The sequence below is a fragment of the Centroberyx affinis genome, unplaced genomic scaffold (assembly GCF_046629955.1).
Source record: "Centroberyx affinis isolate AG114_WGS23_722 - 3 ecotype Tasmania unplaced genomic scaffold, CSIRO-AGI_Caff_v1 ptg001727l_1, whole genome shotgun sequence".
Classification (NCBI taxonomy): Eukaryota; Metazoa; Chordata; class Actinopteri; order Beryciformes; family Berycidae; genus Centroberyx; species Centroberyx affinis.
Genome location: NW_027280134.1, coordinates 68430 through 93472, shown reverse-complemented (window position 1 = coordinate 93472; position 25043 = coordinate 68430). Strand labels below are relative to the sequence as shown.

Here is a 25043-nt window from a genome sequence, read left to right as displayed (position 1 = left end):
TTGATGAGCCAATAAAAGGATGTGACCAATTTCAATATTGGTCTTTTAAGACACCGAAACAGGTTCTAGGCATTGGCTGTAACGGCATCTTCAGCTGACTTATTATACACCACAACATATTATTTAGTACAAAACTTGTTTATTGAATTGAAATTTCAGGATTTTACATAAGGCATAAATAAGTCAGTCACACAGGTGGTAAATGGGGATACATTACAAAATCATTATCATCATTGTCATTATTGTGCATAGAAGAAAAGTGAACGCTCACAACAGTCAAACACACATTCAAACAGCAAAACAATCTTGAATTCAACACACACACACACACACAGCATCACATTGCATTATCATCAACGTCACAAAAATAAAGGCAACTTTCATTCTTCATACTCACTGAACATAATGGGAAAGTGTTACGCAAACAGTGGGTCAACAGCATAGTGACCAGTGAATATGCACTAAGACTAGTTTTCAAATCCTGCCTGGAGACTGCATTGTTAAAGTGTTGGTTTTGTCTGGGACTCTGGTTTCATTCATCAGAGTTTTGTTATTGTCTTAGATAGATTGGAGCCAGACTTGGACTGTTCATGGTCTTGGTTTGGACTTGGTCTGTAATCTGACCAGACTGAGGTGATCCTGACTACAGCCTTGCAGTGCATTTCAGGATTTTTGAAATCCTTTGAAATAATGCTTGATTTCTTTCTTACAGAATACAATTTGAAGTTACACGTACTGCTCCATTTCTTTTAAAAATCCACAAGAAGTTCTGTTGGTTACGATGACGAGGGTACATCCTTCAGTAGGTATAAACTGCTATATGGTACAGTTTTTTGGAATACATGAAATGAAAAATTAATTATTTGGGAATGTAATAAATATGAAACAATATATATGTCAGAAATACAGGATGTATAGAGACAGAATTCAAGGTGTGCAGCCCTGCCTCTGATTCTCCTTCTTTTTAATTGGGATTATGACTGCTGGAGATGCGTTTTGTGGGAATTTCAGTCATCATTTCAATTAATTTTAATAACTGTCTGAGGCAGGAACAATGTAATGCAGGGGAAAAGTCTTCCTGTCCTGCTAAACAGTACATACTGAACCGGACTGTACCACAGCTAGTTGCTCAGTGGTGTTACAGGTTGTCCCTTCATAGATGGATAAAACCAAATGCTTAGTGAGAGGGACACAAAATGGACGCTGCAAAGTGGCCGCAGATGGGAGCCGTGGCATCCAGTGAAAGCTAAGGTCGGTGTAACAAGAATAATGGTGAGGGACAGTAGGTCAGAGATGACCGGATCTCTTCCTCCACCACGGCTGAAAAAGACCCGAAACATCGCCGGTAACAGTTACTACACCGTCCTGTCTGCTTTGAGCAGCGCGGTGCATCATGGTCCGTCAGATCTCGCTCTCGTAGGTGTGCATGTAGGTCTTGAGGGAGAGGATCTCCGGGTAGCTGCGGGTGGTTCTGCGGTAGAAGTCCAGGCCCGACAGGATCTCCACGTCTCTGACCCGAGCCGTGTGCATCTTCATCAGGTCCTCCACCCAGCGGGACTCCTCCTCTGAACTCTGCAGGGGGGCGTAAGAGGGGTGGAGGTGGGCGGGGGGGGGGGGGCAGGATAACAACGTCAGCATTATTGAATTAAAACGCAGAATGGACGACAAAGTTATTAGTATGTGTTTACCCTCTCTTTCCTCTCAGGAATCTGAAACCCTACATCACAGATAGCCCTGAACACACTTTGGTTCAATTATATCAAAATTTTCATCCGTTTTCCCCTGGGGCCTTTACACTGTCTTCCCTGTGTACATTTCATGCTTCAAAAAATATGACTTTTTCAAGCTCGTCCTATCAAATCTCAGGTATCAGATGCCAGATATCAAGCTTTGGAACCCAGGATCTTTGGATCTTGGAACCCGTACACTTACATTGCAGGTCTCGTCGTTGTCGGGCCTGTGCGGCAGGACGAAGGCGGAGCTGCTGAGGGGGCCGCTGCAGGAGTCAGCAGCCTGCGTGAAGTCTAAGCAGCTGGTCAGCACCACAAAGTAGTGGGTGGGGATGGGTATCGTACCGCTAACATACCTACGATGAAGACAGAAAAACATAACACATAGGTGAGGTGTATAACTATATACCTATAACTGTTAATTATGCTGATAGGCGATGCTGAAGCTGATATCCTAAACTATGTGAGAGAAGCACACTCACTCACACAGAAAAACACATGGTTGCTTATGACAATACAGGCATTCTGGCAAGGATCATGTGCTTATGCATTTATGTTATTAGGCTGCAATTAAGTTATACTATATGGATGAAATTGATGTCAAGGGAAGTTGACAGATGAAACTATTTGTGGCCAACAGAGTGCCCAGAGTGTGGTAAACGTCCTTACTGTTTCATCTTCTCAGCCGAGTCCCTGACGCCGTCGTAGTCGTAGTCAAATATGGGTCCAGTGACCACGTTCAAGCCGTTCCTCTCCGTGGCGTACTTCTTCACCAGCGCCCTCTGGAAGTAACCCCATATCCCTGAGAGGGGGAGACAAGGGCAGCGGTGTTGGATGAAGGGATGGGAGGTTATAGCAGAAGAAGAGACGTAGTGTGGTCATGACAGAAGAAGAATCAATATTTTCAAGTCACACAGTGTCTTCTGAACTGCTGACCTACATGTGAAACTCCACTAAAGGTTCAATATGGTTTTCTTTTTGCAGCTACTATCCAATCCCTATTGACCTTGGTGTGAAAACTGTTTCATCTGTGTCCAGAAAGGTGAGAAAGAGTGATTTCATTATTGACTTCCATATATTTTTTTGACAGTTTTACAATATATCAACAGTGATGTGATCATCAAACAGCACTGCAGCAAAACAAGTCAAAATTGTGTGATGCAAGGTTTCTGCAGGACTCCACTGACAAAGCCCTGGAAGAAAGCTATAATCACTGACTGACTTACTCTTGAAAGCGGGATACATGGGAACGGTGTTGGTGATGAGGACAGCATCATATTTTCCATCCATGGTTGAAGACAACTCTGTCAACAAGGAAAACACAAACATTTTCAGAACGTAATGCACTCGCACAGCATCCACATACATGTACGCATACATGTGTACACACACACAGGACAAGATACTCAAGATGCACCATCCAATAATTTCAGTAGTTTTTTTTGAGAAGACTGCAAATAAAGAGCCTGCACTGCGGTCTGCACAGCACTCTGGACGACTTGACCTACTCCAACATCCAGGATAAACCACATTTATTGATCAGGAAGAGTTTGGTCAGGTTGCACTATGATGCTCTGACAGTGAACTTACGCGGCGGGTACAGGAAGGCGTAGGCGATCTGTTTGTCCGCTCTGTAGTTGGTGCAGGACTGGCTGAAGGCTGGGGGGACCCGGACGTCAGGTCTCACACAGTTAGACAGGGCTTCTGGCAGGGGGGACACTTCTACCTGGGGGACGACACACACACACACACACACACACACACACACACAGAGAAAAGGACAGACAGAGACAAAGAGGGAGAGAGAATTAAGCACGGCCATCTACTTTTAAGTATCATTTTCAATTGTTCAGCAGTTACTTTTCTTACCGGATCAATGTAATTCTGTACATCTGTACTTCTGCAAATCTGTACAAAAGAGCCTTTGTCTCTAATTTTTGGCTGTGTTTTATATAATTGTATGAATGCGATGTTATATGTGATTTATTGAACTTGAGACAAGACCAAAGACAATTTTCTAGGCATGGCCATAAAGTTGTATTGTATGCCCCTTGACCTTTGAATCATGACAGAACATAGGATCTACCTGATAGCTGACAGTGTGTGAAAGGCTATAGCTCCTAACTTCTAACTTGACTATCCCATTCAGGGTTATTCTCTGTGGGCGCTCCTCAAACCAGGCCACAGAACACAGGCTCTACCTGTTTGCCGACGCTGTACGAGGTCCAGATGGGCATAGAGAGAGCTTCGCTGTAGCCGCTGATGTAGTCGCTGTGGTGGAGGATGGAGTATTTGGTACGAAAGAGAACGGCGGGTCGGCCGTGCGGCAGGTTCCTGCTGTCTGAGAGGGGAGGAGCACAGGAGGAGAGGAGAGGAGAGCCGAGTATGTAACAGGACACATTTCAACCCACTGCTCTTTTAAAATGCTGAACAGTAAAACACAAAAAATCCATTAGAATTTACAATATAGTTCACAAAACACAATGACTACACATCAATATCTTCAATTTTACTATACTATAAGGCTTAATATGCTATGATGTGTGAGAGTGACCATCAATATCAGGGTATACACTGTCTATACATAGCTTAGTGGAAGGTTATAGCTATAATACCTCAGAGGGTGTTCAAGACCATGAATATGTATACAAAGCACAGGCCATTACTGAGCCGGCCATCATAATAAAGAACTCTTATCTGTCTATTATGGCTTTTATATTAATGGTTATCCACTCATGTGTACTGTCTGAAAAGTTTTCTTCAAAGTAAGTAATGTTTACAAGAGTACAAATCAGGAGAAAGCAATAAAGACTGACAACTAGCTTGGGACCCAGCTTTGACCAATCAGATTGCTTGGCTGAAACTACCCGTTGTATATTAGACAAGATGTTGTATTATAGTACAACTGTGGGAAGGCTAGTATGAGTGCATGGCTTTAACACTGGCTTCTGTCCAGTCACAAAGCTATTGGCATTTTTCATTTCAAAATAACATATTATTGCAGTCATTGAAGTTTGATTGAGAATTTTCTCAACCCCTAAGGTCAAGCTTGCATTATATTGACCATCAATAGCTAGAATTTACTGTTATTTGATACATTTTAACATTTTCAACATCATGATGCGTTAGACTGACCATCAATAGCTTGCCTCAGTCGCTGGTTTAGCTCCTCCACTTTGTTCTGTAAGAGACAGAGCCACAGTGACTCCAGGTTATAGCCTCGTACAAGGGTCACTTTCAAACCTCTCTGGCCCCTACTTTTTACACGCAACTGCAAAAAGATTGGAGATTGAAACAATCTCTTGCCAGAGATCTACATGGGAATCACACACAATATAGATAAAGTGAAACACTGTGCAGGGCAGGGCTGGGTTTAATTCAGTTCCACTTCAAGCAATTCAGGAAGTAGATAGTCTCCAAAATTATACTGAATGAGATGGTTGTCATATTGAACCTAAAAAATAAAGGAGAATGAATGTTCTTTCATTAGCAAATTAATTGCAGATTCTATTTAAGTTTTGAATTGATTGAACTGAAATGAATTGACTCTAGCTCTGCCACAGAAAGCAAAGAAATGCATCAAGATTATTTCAGCATTTAGGGAAACTGAATAGGCGGCAAGACAAAACAACAGTCAATTAATCATAGAGATACACATTTTTACAAGACAAACACACGCGCACACACACACACACACACACGCACACACACATGCACACACACACAAAAGCATTTGAATTAATCATGGATGACAGGCCCATGCAGATGATTCCATGTATTTTTACAGGTCTGCTATGTAAAAAAGATCAAACAAGTTTGATTGCACCGAAAAAGCAAAATATTAATATTAAATTGGACAAAATGAGAATAAATTGTATTGAGTCCCATTGAGTTACTTGCTGTGGCATGTTTAGGAAATCAGCTGGGCATAGTGCTAGAGTTAATGTCACTTGGCCCGTCTCACAGGGCAACACAACTCACATTTTCAAACTCAGAAGAGCCAATATTGCCATGTGAATTGACTGTTTGGTTCTACAGAGGCAAGACCAATCAATCCCAGTAAACGTTACAGCAAGAGCTTTCTTACTGAGCAGACCTTAGCAGATATAAATATCACAACAGTTTCAAGTATCTCAGCTGCATGAGGAGCATCTGAATTAACTTCCTGGCCACTCAAAGTGTTTTTTTCACTTCAGTAGAACATTTCCATTTTTCAGGAGCTCAGGATCAGTCAGCCTCAGACTAAGACCCAGAGCAGCCAATATTGGTTGTTGACAATTCATGAAAAAGTGCAAATTTTCAACCAGTGTTAAATATCACTTTAAACAGCCAAAAAAAGTCAATAGGTCACTGAACAAAATGATCCTCATGTTTTCTCTTTGAAGATGTGAAGCTCAGTTAATCAGGGTTGAGTTTGTCAAAAGCAACTCAATGCTAAGATCGATTCCATTCTGAGTGAATGGAGAGATGATCTTAGTGTTAAGGTGGGTTATCCTTTATAGCCCCCTCACATCTGTAACATGAAGTTATTATCCAGAAACAAAATACAACCTGTAGTAAAATATGAGTTTCACACAGAAGTTACTGATACTGTGAGAAATAGGGAGACTGAGCATTGCTTTTTTTCTCTAGAGGTGGTTAAGTATTCTCAAGGTGAAACCAAATCCAACAATCTGACAAGTCCATATGCAGCCAAGGGAAAGTGACTGATTGGACTATGGGCAGCAACAGAGCCAGTTGAGTCAGGCTTTGTTGAATTTTGAAAGGTGTAATTTCCCTACAGGCATCAACAAAGTATCACATTATTCTTATTTCACTGTAATTACAGACAAGGGAGCTGTAATGTAAGGCACCTCACACAGGCAACAGTTTGAGGACATGCTGACCGGCAGTTTCTCCAGTATTTATGATCAACAGTAGTTTTACATGCTAATGTTGCTCCTTATAGCCCAACATCGGCTGGAAGGGTGAGCTAGTGGTTCGAGAAACAGGGTTCAAGACCAGGTGACAGCAAGCTGAAGTTCGCTTGAGCCAGGGGTGTTGCGCAATACTTGACCCTGACCTCTGACCTCCCTGTGGAAGGGGCAAACCAAAAGAGAATTTCCCTATAGGACTCAATAAAGTTTTACATTATTATTATGTTAGACACAAAACCCCATCGCAGCAAAATTGCCTGCATGTTGCCTCAAACAGTTGCCCATGTATACTCATTATATTAAAGGTATACATCAAAATTTTGGTAGATTGGCCCATTGGTCAACTTACTGGTCAAGTGATATTGAACATAAGACACCGAAATCATCCATGTGTCCCCATTCGTTCTAGTGCTCCATTTTCACTCAATTTAACCTTGAGTGAAAATAGATGACTAGCATTATTCAAACTAAGAAGGCTGATCTCATCACTTATGTAAATGAACCAACGGGCCAACCTCCCAAAGACTTTCTGTCTTCCTTTCAGGCGTCTACAGGAAACTGGTCCCAGGTCTGCCGCCGCTGACTCATCATGGCTGACCTTGTCATCGCAGGTGCAGCCCAGGTCGTCTGTTCCCATGGGAACAAGGCCAGAGGGCGTCGGCCTGGAAACCTCCTCTGGCATGGCGGGTCTGTAGGAGGGGGTTCTCAGCAGGTGGTTCAGACTGCCGTGGGTTCCGTTGTTGGGGGCCGGTTTCAGACCCAGCAGATCTGAGATTGGGGGACATCAGTGTCATTCAAGAGGAATCCAAAGAACGGGAAATGGTCACACAAACAAAATGTTACTTACCTTGTGCTTAGTTTACACACACATTCAAATGAAGAACTCCTTTTGGCTCACAAGACCTCTAATCCTTCATGTTGATTAGAATCAAACACATACACTCACACACGCACACGCACACGCACACACACGCACACACACACACACACACACACACACACAAACACACACACACATACACACGCACGCATCTGCCCCAAATATAAAAAAAAACCTTACCACACATAACATTGTAAAGCTCAATGTTTTCAAAGGCTGGAACTTTAGTCTTGAATTTAAATGTAGGTCCATATCCCAAGAAAATAGTCTGAAAATGAAAGTGAATTGATTTGTCATAATAAGTACAGAAGTTAGTACATCAAGGTATCATCTTAAATCCCATATATTCCAAACATCATGCCAGTGTATTTCCAAAACTGGTGTCCTACTTGAGAATTGAACTGGAATGGTGACAAGAGTGTCCCATTGGTGAAAAATAACGGACAGCCTACAGGCTGAAGGAATGGTGTCTCTTGGCCAATGTATGGAGATATTTTGAACTTTCACATAAGTCATTTGCCCAATTGTGCCACTTGGGAAATGTCAGAAATGATCAAATATGAGGATCCCATTGCAGTGTATAGAGAGTAGCCTACCTGCATGCTGTTGATCTTATTGTCATATCCGTGGTCACCAGCGAAGCCGCAGTGCCTCCTCCCTTCAGGGACTTTCCTGTAATGGATAGCATAAGTGACAGATCAGCATTGGATTGGTGCACAATGTGTTCAGCTCTACATTAGATTCCATTTGAAGTGTCATCAGGATTTCATGAGGATTTCACAGATTACCACCTTAACATCATAGGTGTCAAATACCCATTTAAGGGGGTTTAGAAAAGAAAGATCTGCTGTGTGTTTTTTCACCTAATCATATTTTGCTCTGAGCTGGTTCTCTATGACTAACAGGTTGGTGAACGATTCATATGCAAACAGTGATGAAGTGAACCCCCTCATTTCTTACTCCCCCATTGGCAACATGAAAAAAAGCTTCCCAGATTCTGTCACTTGGTATCAGACTTCAGTGACGACAACTGGCCAGTAACATTTTGCACGCATTTTAAACTTTATAATGGAAAAGACTGACTACATCTGTGTGTCATAACCCCATGATAGCTTGCACTCCTCTTATGGGTCTGTTCATCATAATTGTGATTAAATTCCATTTTTACCTCTCTATATGTAGATGTGTACTGTACGTTGTGTGTCTGGATCCCTGGAAGACTATCTGTCACTGTAGTTTCAGTTAATGGAGATCCAAGTAAAATTAAACTAAATGAACTAAATTGAAGCGGTCCTACAACCTGATAACAGGTACACACAAGGTTTAAAGGGTTAAACTGTGGTATTTAATACAGTTAATCCCCGGTATTTTGGAGGAATTCACCTCCGTCAGCCCCCAGCCCAGAACAACCACTCCTTCACACAACTCAAGCCACACTCCTCTAATTGAAAAACAGACAGTTTTTATTAAGTGTCCATTAAAACACTACTTCCAGTGTGTGTGTGTGTGTGTGTGTGTGTGTGTGTGTGTGTGCGTGCATGTGCGTGCCTAGGGGGTGAAGCCACAAGCATGTAGAAAATGTAAATCACGAGCTGATGGGGGAAACAGGACAAACTCAGTGTTTCATTTGGTGTGAATAGTTAGTTGGTTTGAGATTTAAGTAGACATTGACTAATGTATATGTGTCTGTGTGTGTCTGTGAGAGTGCAAACGCTCCAGCACTCAGCGCACAGCTCCGGTGCCAACGATTAGCCCGTCTGTATCTCAGCTGCAGAGAAACCTCAAAGATCTCTTTCATTGAGCAGCCCTGTGTGTGTGTACGTGTGTGTATGTGTGTGTGTGTGTGACTGACTGTAGCTCTCCCACGGTTCACCAACCCAAACAACACGACAACTCCATGGAGGGAGACTGTTACTGGCATGAACACACACACACACACACACACAGACACACGCACACCACACACACACACACACGGTTTGCCATGGTAGTTTGTTTTCACTTTCAGTCCTGATGACTTCATGGTTTACTTTGTCACTGAATCACTCTAGTCAGGCTTCTCACTGCTCAACATCAAACGCCTGTCAGAGTTAATTTTAGCATCTCATCAAAGCTTCAGCAGCCGGCACTTTTCAAAAAGATGTGGAATTTTGAGCACACACACACACACACACACACACATACATACACCTTATTACTTTTCAACACAACATGTGTTAACGATGTGTTAATAGCAACCCATGTTGACATAAAATGTGCTATAAAATAAAGTATGATGTGCTGTCCAAAACTTCACTGATGGGTCTGTTGAAAATGGCACAGCTACACTAAATATACTTAATATTAGGATCGTCTTCCTGATATTGAGTTGCAGCCCCTTTTGCGCAATTTACATCTCAATTGTCTCAAAGCTTTAAAATCCTTCTCTAACTTGTCTGCTTCTCTTTATCTACATCTCCTCCTTTGTGATTGGTATAGATTTAATAAAGGAAATCAATACAGGATAATGGCTTTTACCTGGATTCACCTCATCACTGTTCCTAATATTTTGTATATTCAGGACCAAGTTACACCCAAGCCAAAAGGATTGGCTGTAATTTGATTGTTTCAAGTCTGTGCCAGATTGAGCGCCTGTGGTGGCAACAATAAATGTGTCTATGCTCTCTGGGATGCAAAATAGGAGGAGGAGATAGATAGATGGTCTTTGCTGTAGTAGTAGTCATGTGTATTTGCACCTGGCAACGTGCCACTTCCTCTCCACTAGCAGGTGAATCTCCTCGATGCGTCGGTTGTTGGCGTAGTGCAGTCTCTTAGGCAGGTGCTGCTTCAAGTATGGCTTAAAGTGCTGGTCTGCTTTCTTACACTGGAAAAAGAAAGAATCTTTAGTATTTTTAATCTTAAAGGGTCAGTTTGAGAGGTGAGGAAGGGATATGGAGCCCACTTTGTTATCAGACTATTAAATGTCCCCCCTTATTAGTGAAAGATCTTAGGTAAAATGTAACAGAAAGTACCATTCCTCTATCATTACATTTCAGAATCCCACACTAGTCGTTTTAAAGTCTGCACAAGTCAAATTAACAGTGCTCATATTTTGCATGCAAACCTATTTTTTCAATCAACAAGATATAGCATATGGCTGTTTAATACTTACTGTTAGATTTGCAACAACAGCCTTTGGGTCATCTGAAAAAAAGAACAATATTCAAAGCACATAAAATTGTTACAAAGCTTTTTCCATCTCTTGGTGTATGACAAGTAAATTCAAAACAAACATATTACAGCTCCACATCTGGACAGATGCATTTCAACAGTTCAATGCCAGCTGTCAAAATATGAACTTAAACATAGCAAAGTGTTATTATAAATGACTGAGAAGTAGGTTAGCAGGACACTTGACTCTAGTTATTGAACAAAATGCCTTTTTTAAAAGAATGACACAAGACAAGGTTAAGTTCTGCCATTGCTTCAGTCTGACCTAGCACATTTACAACAACGTTTCCAGTATGTAGACAATGTGGATGCCACCCGTCACACATCTATCCTTCATCTGTCCTTCATTGCAGCCTACTTTTCCTAAATAATGTAGAGTACGGCTAAATAAATAGTGCTAGATTCATTATTTTAAGACAAAACAGCAGTAGTGTCATGGCGTTGTCTACAGCAGATGCAGTACAGAGGGACTTCCACAATTTCTGCATCAGTGAGCTTGAATCTGTCTGCTTCCCTCTTGCACCTTGGTCAAACCTAGCTCAAGCAGTATTTACAATATTTTTTTTGTGTGTTTTCTCTCTCACATTTAGGATTGTTGGGGTATCTGGAGCGTATTCTGCCTAGCGACCCAGGGATGAGGATGATGTCATCAATATTGGTCATGTAGTTGCTGAGGAACTCGGTCCGATCGCAGTGGGCCTCTTCCATTCCTGTGGACAGACGGGAGGATGAGTGTGTGTGTGTGTGTGTGTGTGTGTGTGCGTATTGGAGAGGCAGTGGTAGCCTGGTTCAGAGAAGTGTTTGTGATTGGTTGGTGAAACCTATAGGGAAAGTGAATGAGGATTGCTCTCCACTCCCTCTACATCTACTGCCAAAGTGCTTTTGAGCAAAGCACTTCAGAGAGAGTGTGTGTGTGTGTGTGTGTGTGTGTGTGTGTGTGTGTGTGTGTGTGTGTGTGTGTGTGTGTGTGTGTGACGGTACCGTGGTCCCCCACCATGATGATGTTGACACAGCGGTGCAGTTTCATCTGCTTAAGGCCGTCCATCAGTTGGCCAATGATCCTGTCAATCACCCTCAGAGGGTTATTCAACTGGAAAACAGAAGGTGAGTCATAACTGAGTGTGTGTGTGTGTGTGTGTGTATGTGTGTGTTTACATGTGAGAGAGAGACAATTTGGGGTTATTGTTGTTTTTGCTGTTATCTTGTCTGTGTGTTTGTATAGGATTTTGTCAAGCACATCTAGTAGGTTTTTCAACAGAAATACACACACATAGAGATTGTGTGAGTGTTTGTGTGGCTAACCTTGTGTGTAATGTGTGATACTGTATCTGTCTGGTTTGTGTACTGTGTCATGTGCTTTCCAGGGACCAAGCATGTGGTTGCACACACACTCTCTCACACACACACACACACACACACACACACACACACACACACACACACACACACATCCCTGTGTACACACACAAGCACAGATGCAGACACACGGTACTCACTTCTGTGCTCATGGGCCCCAGTTTGTGTCCATATGTGTCTGGCTGCTCAGAGTGCATGGCGTAAACATAGGGCCTGAAACAAGACAGGAGTTACCATGGAGATGTGTTTGTAGCAGTAGTTGTTGTTGTAGTAGTAGTGGTGGTGGTAGTGGTAGTTCACATTAGTATGAAGAGGTGGAGGACAACTAGGGGGTAGTGTTAGTAGTAGGCTAGCAGTAGTAGTAGTAATAGTAGCAGTAGTAGCAGTAGTAGCACACTGAACTAAAAACAGAACAGAACACAAACTCACACAAACTCAAACACACACGCGCGCACACGCACACGCACACACACACACACAGAGTCTGATCATATCATTAGAGAGGGAAGTCGTGTGTAATTACAAGTCAACCACAACCACATGTTGCACAGTTGCAATGGAGCTTGGCAGGGCATAACAAGGCGCTGTTGATCCAGCATTATCAAAAGGTAAACAGCAGCTTAGAGGCACGACTCAGGTTTGATTTTCAAACACGAAAAGTGAGTTAGCAAGTGATTGAGTGTGTGTGAGAGAGAGAGAGAGAGAGAGAGAGAGAGAGAGAGAGAGAGAGAGCAACTGACTGGCTATGGTGTGTGGTTCTGTGCAGCTAAATCAGTGAAGCAGATATAAGGAGTATGATTAGCCTGGCGTACTTAAAGTCTACTCATTCTATTGTATTTCACTTTGTGTAGAACTGGCCTGGGTTCAGTTCATATTCAGTCCAAGAACTAGATTTTGTTCAAAATTCTAACTCTGAATAATTTTTGGCATGAGAAGGTTGTCATATCTAACCAAATAAGAAATAATTGAGAATGGGCTCACTGTCATAAATGAATACCGATATCTATTTTCATTCTGAAATTATTTAATTCCAAGTGACCTGAACCCACGCCTGTTGACAGACAAACATTTATTGCATAATCCAGCTATGTTGTGTTTCCTGGAATGTAACCCAACAGATATGGTGTAAATGTGCTTTTTTTTGTCATCTCTGTGTACCTGACTGACTCTTTGGTCACACCTGATTGAGTGCTTCATTGTGATTAAAAAGTGATTAAGTGCTGACAAAGAAAAGAAACGCAGAGTGTAAGGGCAGAGAAGCGGAGGAAGAAAGAGAATGTGAGAAAGAAGAAGAAGAAGAATTCACCTCTCTCCTTCAGGGAGGTGGAGCCACTGCAGCATGGTCAGTATGCGCCTCTCCAACGGGATGGCACTGCAACACACACACACACACACACACACACACACACACACTATGAAGGGTAACAAATGGATGGATGTCACTTGAGACAGACACAATAAATGGATCTGAGAATGAAAACATGTATTCAAGCCAATGAAATAAGCATAAACAAAAGCAGTGGTTGAGTCTGATTTTGGATTTAAAGTGTCTAGTGCCATGTTGCCCTGTCGAAGCATTAAAAACCACCAAACTATTCCTTAAACCCTCAAAGAGACTCATAAAGCCGAGGGTTGTAGGATGTAACACATTTAAAGCTCACTCCCTGTTTAAAGTGTCTGAGAGTCAAAGGCTGCCTGTGCAGAGACGAGGCCACCAACCAAGCTGCTGGGCTGTCACACAGTCCACAGCTGTCAACCATCAGGCCCGGGACCGGGGGCTTGACGTGTGCTGCAGCGGGGGGGGGGGGGGCAGGGCGGAGGAACAAGGGGGTTCGGTTACACTGCTTCAACACTTGACAGGAGGCCTCTTTCTCACACTCTCCACTCTCTCTGTCTGCTCTCCTTACCTTTGCTCTTTCTCTCTGCTCACAATTTCACCTCGGTATTCCCTCCTCCCACTTTCTTTCTCATACTCTCTCCCTCTGTCTCTCTCTCTCCCTCTCTCGTTTTCTCTCCTCCCTTGTTCTGTGGTTGTGGTGGGGTGGGGGTGGGGGGGGGACCTCCCAGAAAGCTGAACCCAACACAGACCTTCAACCAGTCAGCCAGTTATTTAGCTACAATCCCTGGTCCCCATTACCTTGCCAATCCCCACTGTGGTACTACAACACTAAAACCATGCACTGCATTGTAGAAAAAGGCTTGCTCAGTGTGACACACACACGCACACACACACACACACACACACACACACACACAAATGTACGCATGCACTACCACACGGAGACAAATACATCCCACACATTCTCTTCGTCTCCCTCTCATATACACACTCCTGTCTCTTCCTCTTTATTCTCTCTCTCTCTTTCTCACACCTCGGTTGGTGCCAAGAGCAAGAAAAGCACTCCGAAGCCCACTCTGGCCCCCACGGCTCGACAGAGTGGCACGTCTGCGACCCCAGTTCACAGAGGAACCCCGCGTAGTGTAAACAGGGCCATTTACACAAATTGCTGTAAAAACAGCCCAACGCCATCCCTCTGCTGAGATCTGCCTCCCGCTCTATCAAAGCCTTCTCTGTGCTGATACATGTGGGCTCCTTTGTGTTCTACAGGCTATAGGTTTGGTGCTGCGGCGGCCCGCTCCGGCCTGAGAGTGTGGCAGAAACATGACCGGGCATGTTCTGCTGACTTGACAGAACTCTCACTACCAAATGACTTGGAGCCGCTGAATCATTTACAAGGACAATGGCACTGCAGTAGTCTTTAAGGGCACGTTCACACCGTGTTTGGAGCTGTTATTCGAACTCTGGAGAGTTTGCTCTTTAGTTCAGTTTGTTTGGCAAAGTGAGAACAATGCCATTCGAACTCTGTTTGCACCAAATGACTGCACTGACACCGCCTGAACATGCAGGTCTCTTCCGAGCAAACTGCGGTGTGGTTAATTAGGAGTGAGAACGTCATCCAAACCAATTACAGGAAACAACCCCAAAACACAAGGTTTTATGGGTATAAGGAGAGGGATGTTGACATCTGATAGCCAGCAGTTACTCATGCTTGGAAAGCCTAGAATAACAAAATGAACTGAGGGCAAACTGCACTCTGGACTGATATATACTGACCATATTCAGCTATTTATTAATGTGTTCCTAACAGCTATGAACACCAAAGAAAGCAGAGAATCGCACAGACAAGTCCATCATGCTTAGCTAAAGTTACAGGGACTGGAATTAGATTGTACAAAACTCTGTCCAATAAACAAGCTACTTGTATATGGGCAGTGTGAGCTTAAACCCTGGGCAGCAGGGTGCTGTAGTGAGTTGGGGGATCACCCTACAACCGGAGAATGAGCCCACATGTCATAGCAAAGCATCCACCCAGCTGAAGTGTCGAATCCCTAATAGCTGTATTGGCACTGACCTGTAGCTGACCTTTCTGTGGAGGGTGGCAAGCGAGGATCAATAAGGTTAGCAGAAATAATAATAATAAATGACACATAGAATAGAAAAATCAGCCAGTTTTTTTCAATTTGTCCAAAGGTGGACAGCCAAAGCTTCTGCACACCACTAACAAACTGCACAGAAAGAACAAAGCTAATAATAATTTGCTACAAAAGGCCTTGACATTCCTGATACTTAGGGTCATTTGGCAGACACTATTTCCTGACCCAGAAGTGTTTGTGTGTGTGTGTGTGTGTGTGTGTGTGCATAAAATTTGAGGAACAGACTTACACAGGCCAGAAGAATGTGGCAGCCTTCACTCCCTGTTTCACTGCAGTGATCCAGATCTAAGAGAGAAAGAGGACAACATGGTACAGTCACATTATTTTATCAGTCAAACATAGTTCAGTGGAATACTATTACAATTTTGCCCAGGACACAAGCAATGAAAGGACCATGACCTTGAGGTCAAGCATTTCACCACCTGCATGCCAAGTGTAAGCGGAACAATTGTTATAAAATGATGCAAAAGATGCTAGTTTTGTCCATCCATGTAGAAAGATTTTTGCCACTGACATTTGTAAGGGCTTAGTTACCAATGCAAGGCTTACAATAGTCCCAGGTTGCTTAATGTCAAAGCTTTGGTTTTGACCAAGTTTGAGCCCAAAACAACTTTCATTTATCACAGATTATCATCTGACTTTATTCAATGCATAACAAAGCTTATTAGACTTAGTTTCTTGAATCTGTGCCCTGCAAATCCAACCCTGCTATAGTTGGCAGCAAGATTAAAGTGAACAATCATTTTACTGCACAAGTCTCTGCTTTTGTTGGCCTCCTATCTCTGATCTGACCTGAATTCTTAAATATGAAATATTCACAGTAAAAGCCATCTACTAAAGTCATGCATAATCAAAACAAAGAACAAACAAAAAGAGTCCTTGCCAGCTCACTAATCACACAATCACACTTTTGATGGAATACAGATGGAGAGAAGGAGAGCAAGACTGAGTATGACAACAGAGAAAAGAGGGAAAATGAGGTGAGAGAAGAGAAGAGAAGAGAAGAGAAGAGAAGAGAAGAGAAGAGAAGAGAAGAGAAGAGAAGAGAAGAGAGATACAGTACTTACAGGCTGTCCTCCCCACCAGCGGTGGTTGAGTTTCTCTCTGCCTCTCAGGGTGAAGGTGGCATCAAACACCGGGTCATGCATGGAGTTGCCAACGATGCCATGAGACTCTGGATAGAGACCCTGAGAACCATTCAAAGTGAGATTAACAGGGCAGCTTTGGTTAGTCCAACAATATTTGTCATGGAATACTTGATTGTTACTGTTTTTTCTTTCACTGTATTGCCTGTAAATATGATAAAGACTAAGTGTGTACATTGCATGTATACTGTTATCACCCAGCATTACTGCTTAAATATGGAAACACTTGAGGAAGAATATTTTTCATCATGGTGAACCACTGACAGCAATTCAATAACACTGCAACATACTGTATGACCCTCTGTACTATTGACAGAAATGAATGTTCCTGTCAGATAATGTCCCGTACCGTCGCCAGGGAGTAGAGGTTGGGGAAGGTCTTGGAGGGGTAAACGGGCCTCATGTACGGAGCATGGGTACCACATGTTCCTGAGGGGGGAAGACAGACCAAAACAAACATGAACATTTTCAGGGCTCGTTACAGCTAAGTCCAACCCCTCCTTCCTTCTTCATTTCGATTCAGTCCCCATCCAGGCCTTACTGAGTTTCTCGATGTTGGGTATGACGGCGGTGCCTCTCTTCACGTAAGAAGCTCTGAATCCATCCACTGACAGCATGATGAGCGGCGGGCGCACAAACCTGCAGTCAAACACAACACAGGGAAGAGGACAAAGTAAGCTAGGAGACAGGGAAACAAAGAGTAAAACAGAGAAATGAAAGCAGGTAAAAACTTGTTTTCTCACACATTGTCCCTGATATCTATGGCACAATAGAGGGATGCAATTTTTTTATAAACTGTATATATATATATGATGACATGGGGGATGCCATTGCTTCTGCTTGCAGCTCACTCATGTTCAGAGTTGATCAACAGAGGAAAATTAACTTTGTTTGCACCATTATTAGTTTCTTCTCCATTATTTCTGTGTAGTCAACGTACCCAGCAGGACAGTCAGGGGTCTTGATATCCTCACACTCGTCCTGCAGCCATGAAGTGTCTCCTGAAAGAACAAGATAATAGTAGAGAGAGAGAAAATTAGATGATGTATCAACAACGCCAACTGGGGAAGTGGTTGCTTTGGAACAAGCATTAAAACTGTTGAATTCTATACAGGATTATACGTGCACAGCTGCTGATTTGGTCAAATCTGAGAAGATAAAGGAGAAAAGTCCTTTCCTCCAGTCCTTTTTTCATTCATATTCTCCCTAAAACCTGTAGTTATCAAGATCAAGGGGGAGGCATTGAATAATGTGTGTGGCCGCTGCCCCAAACTTTCCTATTTTCTTTTTCTTAAAACCTGAGCTTATTTATAGCAATTCAATTTGTGCAGGCAAATAACAAAGTGGGGTAGTTTACTTAGCAGAAAAATGGAAAGGCACCAGAATAAATGTGGGAGACACACTGCAGGCTACTTCCCTTTCCTTGTTTTCATACCTTTTCTCTGGGCCCACATTTGATTGTGTCCGACAACCATTTTTTTGGGCTATTGAAGGGTTTTGTCACAAAATTCAACCTATTTGAAAGATACAAACCTACCAGACTGCAAGCCTATGTTATATCTCTGAGACTTGAAGATGTGTGACATAGCCAGCAGCTTCAGACGAAATCACAATTTTCCATCAGCTGTTTTTCTCAATAATTTAAGGACCCATTTTAACCCTCACATAAATCGCTTCTCAGTCCCAATCCACTGTCTGAAAAAATACAATCTAAATTGTAAGTCTTTACATGTATTATAATGATTCTTACAGGACATACAAAAGTCACAAACCTTTACACAGAGTCTTATAGTTGGTACAACAGTCTCCTTTGGCCAGACAGTCATCAGAGCAGTGGCAGGCATGCTGGTCGTTTCGACTCTCCCCGCAGCGATCCTTACTGCACTCATACCCTCCCTCTGGATATGGAAAGAGACATGATAGGATGAGATATCAATATAACAGTAATTTGGCTGCGTATCAGCTCCTGTGCAGCCATGGCACTAACACTGCCAAGGTCAGAGGCTCCATTCCCACTGGGGCTACCCATGCTAGAGATGTATGCACTCATTGTTTTGAACGCTTGACCAAATTCTCAAGACACCGGTGAGTTCACTTCACCGCACCAGGTGAAATCCCCCGTTGCAGCTAAAAGTGAGATTTGCACTCCTACACGCTGTCAGGGTGAAAGACCACAGCGCTGCCCTAAACAAAACTACTGCAACGTTTTCAGACAGTGGGAGGATTACACTGGCAAGGCGGTAGTAAGCCAAAGACCACCTAGCTGAAGGAGGGAACATATAAATCAGACCACCAACGCTGGAAGTAGCAGGGGGGGATTTCAGAGAGAAGCAAGGAGAGAGAGAGAGAGGGGAGGAAGGAAGGGAACAAAGGAGAAATAAGGGAGGAGAGGAGAGGAGAGGAGAGAGAAAAACAAAATAGAGGAGAAGCAGAGAGGGCGATGCAGTACCTGTGCGGAGGCAGAGCGGGTCGAAGTCGGAGCAGCAGCTGTTGTAGGTCTTACACAGGTTATCACAGCGGCAGTTCGGCGGCTCGGCCTCCACCAACTCAAAACACCTGTTCCTGCAGGAGCCAGAGGTCGCCACGTAGAGAGGAGCAGAGCGAGCTGGGGACCAAAGAGACAGCGAATACAGAATTAGAAAATGATCTGTTATACATTTTTTTTGAAAGTTTGAATAGATTATTTATATCTCATATCTACTGTATATATCTTAACTAGCTTTGAGAAGCGTCCGTACTCAACACCAGATATTCATTTGGGCAAGAATCTACGGGGTCTCAATCAGGGACTCTTCTCTGTTGCAGTGCCATAAGACGGGTGTACTGTTACATAAATGATCTTGTCTAGTGCAGCTTTATAATAAAGTGCTGAATGCAAAGGCAGAACAGACCGGGGACAGAGCTTACAGGCATGAAACAGCTACTAGTGAAAAAAAAAAATTCCCAGCCCATTCTGCAAGCTGGCAGCAATCCTGTTTACAAGTAGCGGATTTGAACTTCCCAAAATCATTTTGCGATTTTATTGGAGCGTGTAAAAAACAGACGGCGGTGATGAAGGCTTCCCTGCAGTGCAGATTGGTAATGTGTATACCACGGTAATGTGTATACCACGGTAATGTGTATACCATGGTAATGTGTATACCACATGTTGGCAGCTGTGCAGGTTTGACCCCCAGCGTTAACTAGATAGCCACATCTATATCTAAATCTTAAATCTCTTTTCACCTATACTGACCTTTAGTCACAAATTAATTACAAACAACGTAAAGGCCTGAGCTTTGCCGAATGCCTTCTTAAGAAAATATTTAAAAAAAAGAATATAATAACTTGCAAATGTGCAGATGTGCATTCACATACCTTGTCTCCGAAAATGTGGTTGGCTAGCTAAAAATAAAAACATTTCGGCGCAAGGCTTCATCAAGTCATATAATATTAATTTGGAATACACTTCGGTAGTGCCACCTCGCTGTCAAAATAAAGAAAACAGTCTAGTGTTTTGATTGCACTGATTGCCGTAATGTTCAAGAGAGGATATGAACTTTATTTAATTTATAACATGATATCATACATATCTCCATATGTTCTATTCCCTCATGAGAAACACTGAAAAACCTCATCCTAGGACCTAAACTGAGCTAATTCTGTCTCACTAGTGCTCTCACATACTAGTGCTCTTGTCCAGTGAGGACCCAAAAGACACAGGCTTGTGACCCATTTTGGATCCCGATCTGCAGTTTGAGAACCCCAGGCCTAAATAAAGATATCCTGGAGATCTGAGAGACAGCCAGAGAGGACTTGAACTGTTACATTCCTAACAAGATGTTCCTTGTCCACTCGCTCATGAAAAAAAAACACAACCGTGCCAGCAGAGAAAACCAAGGGGATGCCAACAGGAGTTTTTGCATGTGTGTTTCTGTGTGCTGTGTGTGTGAATATGTGTGTGTGTAAGTACACGTGCATCTGCACGGCATGTGGAGGAATTTAGGTGTTCCAAATTATTCATGGTGTCCCGCCAGTTGGCACAGTAGTGTACTATCTGTGTGCAGGGGCACGGTAAACATCAATCCCCTATTTGGTGTGAGACTCACTCCTGCTCCGTCCCAGCGGGTGGAAAAGGTGAGACAGTCGGGGTGTGAGGTGTCCCGGTGGTTCAGCCCACTAGCCCGCATACAACCGTACTCTCAGCTCCACGGGTTCAAATCCAGCTCTATGAATACAGTTCTCTCTCTCTGACCACTTTCCAGTATCTGCCACAAAAACCAACCCGATACTTGAGGAAACAAAAGGTGGAACGAGCCGTAACGTCACGCAAATCCAAACTCTGGATTCTGGACTCTATGCCAATGGAGGTTTTTGAAAACTCCCCTTTTGCGAAGATGTGGAACAACAAAAACAGCACAAAAGACTGCAGCTGTCATTCACGCCGCTACGACAATCTTTGGCACACTTTAAATCTCCCCGGGAAGCAATAGTCTCGTTTTTTTTGTGCCAGCAGGGTTAGAAAATCTGGGGCAGAAAATGGGCTCCAATGCTCTCTTAATATTGACTCAAGGTAGAGCTGCGCAAACACACTCTCTCTCCCCAAAAAACACACATGGGCTGCCCAATCACGAGCACGCAGGGTCACAGTGATCCGTTGTCCCCCCCCCCCCCTCCCTCCACTCCACCCCACACTCCCTGCTTGCTCATTTCGTATGCGCTGGCAGACACTTCAGATAGAAAATAATCCTGCAAACAAACTATACGTTAGTTCGAGAAATTCCTACAGAGCTACAGTTGCTGGTGTGGAAAGTTAGTTCTCATCTAATTGCATGTAGCTCAAGTTTAGAAGAGCAATCTCTCAGACAGCCATGGGTGCACGGGTGTCACTCCAGCTGATGTCAGGGTGATTGATTGCCCTCGAAGCTCACACTGGTTTCAAGACTTAGTCCGTACAAAAAAAAAAAAAAATATCAAAAGTTGTTTTTTACGTCTGGCTTGGACAGGGAGTGTATAGCTTTAGGCATGTCCTGCGCACACCTGGCCAAGATACATTAACGTGTGTCCAAAATACACTGCGCATTGCCTGCACTGAGCCATTCTGGCCACTAAATAAAAGTAAACGTATGTGTGTGTTTTTTTGTTCTGTTTTGCTTTGCTGAACCCATGTGTAATGTTAATGTACGTCGAACAAAGTTCTGAAAATCTATCACATAAATTTGATGATTGCACATAAGAAGAAGCGTGTGTGTGGTTCTAATGCATATTACTGCAGGCAGCCGCACAATACTGTAGTGAGATAATGATCATTCATCTCCACTGTTATAGATGGGGTTGGAATGTAATGGAATAGCGGCATGGCATGCTGGGTCATAGAGATATAACATATGTGTTATAGTGTTACATCTCTATGTGCTGGGTGCTGTTACCTTTACACACATGCAAAAGTCTAATTTAGCAGCATGGATTACATTTCAGAAGGAGAAATATTCAATAAACTATCATGCATATGTAATGTAATGTGATACTTTATCGATCCCTGCAGAGAAATTCTCTTTTTGCTGATACCACATAAGGCAAAAGTACAGTAAAAGACTAATTCCCTGGCATTAATCTAACGACTGATTCATTTGACAACGCTGAAAATTCAACTCCTCTACTTGCATTTTTTATTTGATACTTTATTGACTTTATTGTAGGGAAATTCTCTTTTCTCTTGCCTCCCTCCACAGGGAGGTCAGAGGTCAAGGTCCGATACAGAGCAGATCTGGAGCTAGTAGGGATTCAGTGTCTTGCTCAAGGACACTTCAGCAGGGCGGATGCTTGCCAACACAGCGCTTGAGTCCAGGTCATTCAGTTGAAAGACCGTCTCTCTAACCACTAATTTGCGGTTCACATTGCCGCCAGTAAGATGATGTTTCTAGGTCTATGACTAAAACCGGAAATTAACTCTCGATTGTCCTTTTCTCCAGCAACAACAAATAGGCCTGAGGTCCCACAGCGTACTCACACTCTGTCCTGGCTGACCCCCCCTCCTCTCCTGAGCGTTTGGGTCGGTCGTAGACGTATCCCAAACACACGTCAGCGCCGCACAGGACGGACAGGATCCACACGAGCTGAAACAACATAGCGGACATTAAAAGGGTTAATAAGTAAAACACTGTAACTGTTGCACAGGCCAATCAAAGGTCATGGGGTGTATTTGTAATTCACTGTTAGTGAGTCAACTTTCTGGGCAGCAGAATCAATCAGCAGCAACGAGATTCACAGCAATATCACAACTCTTAAAATAATCTATTCCTCATGATTCAGGCTGTTTCTAAACTTTTCCAGCACACGGTCCAAATGAGATATTTTGCCTTACCCTTGCAGCCAGGCTCATGAAAACATATTGTTACTCTGTTTTACTGTGAGGAAATACAATAAGTAGACCTGTCACCTCTTTTTGGTTCTGAGCTACAGAGAAACCAGAATTTTAAGGATTAGAAAGCATTTCTTTTACAGTGAAAGAGGCAAATTACAACATTCTCTTGTTCAAACAACTCAACAGACAGACATTCCTTGTCACATCTGCATTAATAAGTCCTCATTCTGATCAAACTCCTTCCAGTAGTCTTCCTGACTACTGGAATGAAATGTTAGAAATCCCTATTTTTACCCAATTTTTGGCTTGACACTGGTGACATCAGGTGTCATTTCATCGCTCCACACCTGTACCGCTGCTGAAAGGCTTATTAGCTCTGCAAAATCATAACTACTATAAGACTCGTTAAAATGCATGAAATGCCTCTTATTTTCATCTTGAAGTTAAAAAACATTATTGGCTCAGTGGAGCCAAAGCATTGTGGCGCACTGCCACCAAAAGCAAAAAAAAGCAATTTCCAAATTACGTGATTGGTCCAAAGTTTGTGAAACACGACTCGCCTCATTACAAGCGGAGAAGGGATACTTTGCAGTGATGTGTGAAGAAAGCACTCAGTTCTTTGAGATCTTTATTTAAAATGGGCCTAACAAAGATCATGTTGGTTGCATGTTCCCCATGAGCGGTCAGGACGGCTGCGGCGAGGAGTTGAAAGTGAATGGGACCACCCGCAGCCGCATAACAATCGCCTTTGATACTCGTTCGCCACTTGAAAACGATCGACGAATCTACAATTGTTCTGCAAATGATGACCAGCAGGAGGATAAGGGAGACTTAAAACAGAGCTAAGAACATCCTGGTAATCTCCCTTCCTGGGGGAGACCGCAACGAATAATGCATGATACAGTAATCAACGGAGAAGCGCGTAATTGCGCACGGATTTACGCACAGCGACGAACCAACCCGCAGCTCAAACCTCTACACAGGGCTCTTACCGTACCAGTTCGTGCAGCAACATGTTCCTCTGTCAGGGTGAGTGTAGTCCTGTGCTGTAGGTCGGAGAATGAGTGATGCTGACTCCCAAACCCAAGGACCACCAGAGAGGAGGACCGTTGGAGAAAGCAGGGGAGAGGAGAAGGAGGGAGGAGGCTGAAAGGAGCGCACCGGATTCTTATTGGTTTTGGGGGCGAGAGGAGGGCTTTTATCTGGCGGCGATTTGGATGATGAGGCAGGGAGAAGGAAAAGAGAAACACAGGAGGGGGTAAAGTCCTGCCATAAAATGCCATATGCAGTAAGTAAGTGGGAACATAACTTCACAATGGCTGTACAGATCAACCCCAGTTGCACATAGGTTTTTTTTTTTAACACATGGACAGTTATCCTCACACCAATCTGGCATCAATTGCAGCCAATGATTACAGCACCACCTGCATGGAAACCAGAGAGAGAGAGAGAGAGAGAGAGAGAGAGAGAGAGAGAGAGAGAGAGAGAAATTGGGGTCAAACAGTCTACTGGAAGTTACTACAGACTTAGCTGTGGGGGTAGAGTGTTTGTGTGTGTGTGTGTGTGAGGTGGGGGTGGTAGATAAAAGGATTGCAGGTCAACCCAGGATACTGAACCTAAAACCTGCTCCCCCCCCCCCCCCCACATGAGTTATGGTTCCACAACAGAGGCTGAAGCAGAGCTAACTCATTTCCTGTTGAGATCCCTGCTAGTTCTCCTGGTAAATGGAGCCGACACCTACAGCGGCTGTCAGATGAAAACATTGCATGTTTGAAATGGTCGGCCATTTAAGAACTACCAACAGCCTTATTTACAGCCTCACAACAATACATCTTGTTTTGCTTATGTAAATGGATTTGATTGGTTGCCATTAGCATTAGACCAATATATCTGGCTGATGTCAGTCTGTCACAAGGATATGATTTTACTCAACAGCTTCAGAGGTGGCAGTCTGTAAAACCTGCAGTG

At 43.2% G+C, this 25043-nt stretch overlaps 1 protein-coding gene across 1 annotated transcript; it reads right to left on the bottom strand.

The window, feature by feature from the left end:
* Nucleotides 1-161: 161 nt before the first annotated feature.
* On the bottom strand, nt 162-24090 carry enpp2 (ectonucleotide pyrophosphatase/phosphodiesterase 2). The gene is made up of 25 exons (XM_071528812.1): nt 24073-24090; nt 22722-22827; nt 19182-19337; nt 18505-18630; nt 17673-17733; nt 17274-17371; nt 17082-17161; nt 16655-16774; nt 15817-15872; nt 13399-13464; nt 12233-12305; nt 11718-11826; nt 11321-11446; nt 10678-10709; nt 10262-10389; nt 8123-8198; nt 7707-7794; nt 7245-7414; nt 4866-4911; nt 3932-4071; nt 3321-3456; nt 2957-3034; nt 2400-2532; nt 1933-2086; nt 162-1572 (listed from the first exon to the last, which is right to left on the bottom strand). Exons 1-25 carry the CDS (start codon nt 24088-24090, stop codon nt 1402-1404), a joined length of 2547 nt encoding a protein of 848 aa, XP_071384913.1. The 3' UTR covers nt 162-1401.
* Between the last annotated feature and the right edge of the window lie 953 nt (nt 24091-25043).

Coding starts and splice junctions, on each gene's coding strand:
- enpp2 (XM_071528812.1), bottom strand. Junction 17,162..17,273: donor ACCCAACATCGAGAAACTCA/GTAAGGCCTGGA, acceptor TTCCCCCCTCAG/GAACATGTGGTACCCATGCT. Junction 2,533..2,956: donor CATGTATCCCGCTTTCAAGA/GTAAGTCAGTCA, acceptor TCCCCCTCTCAG/GGATATGGGGTTACTTCCAG.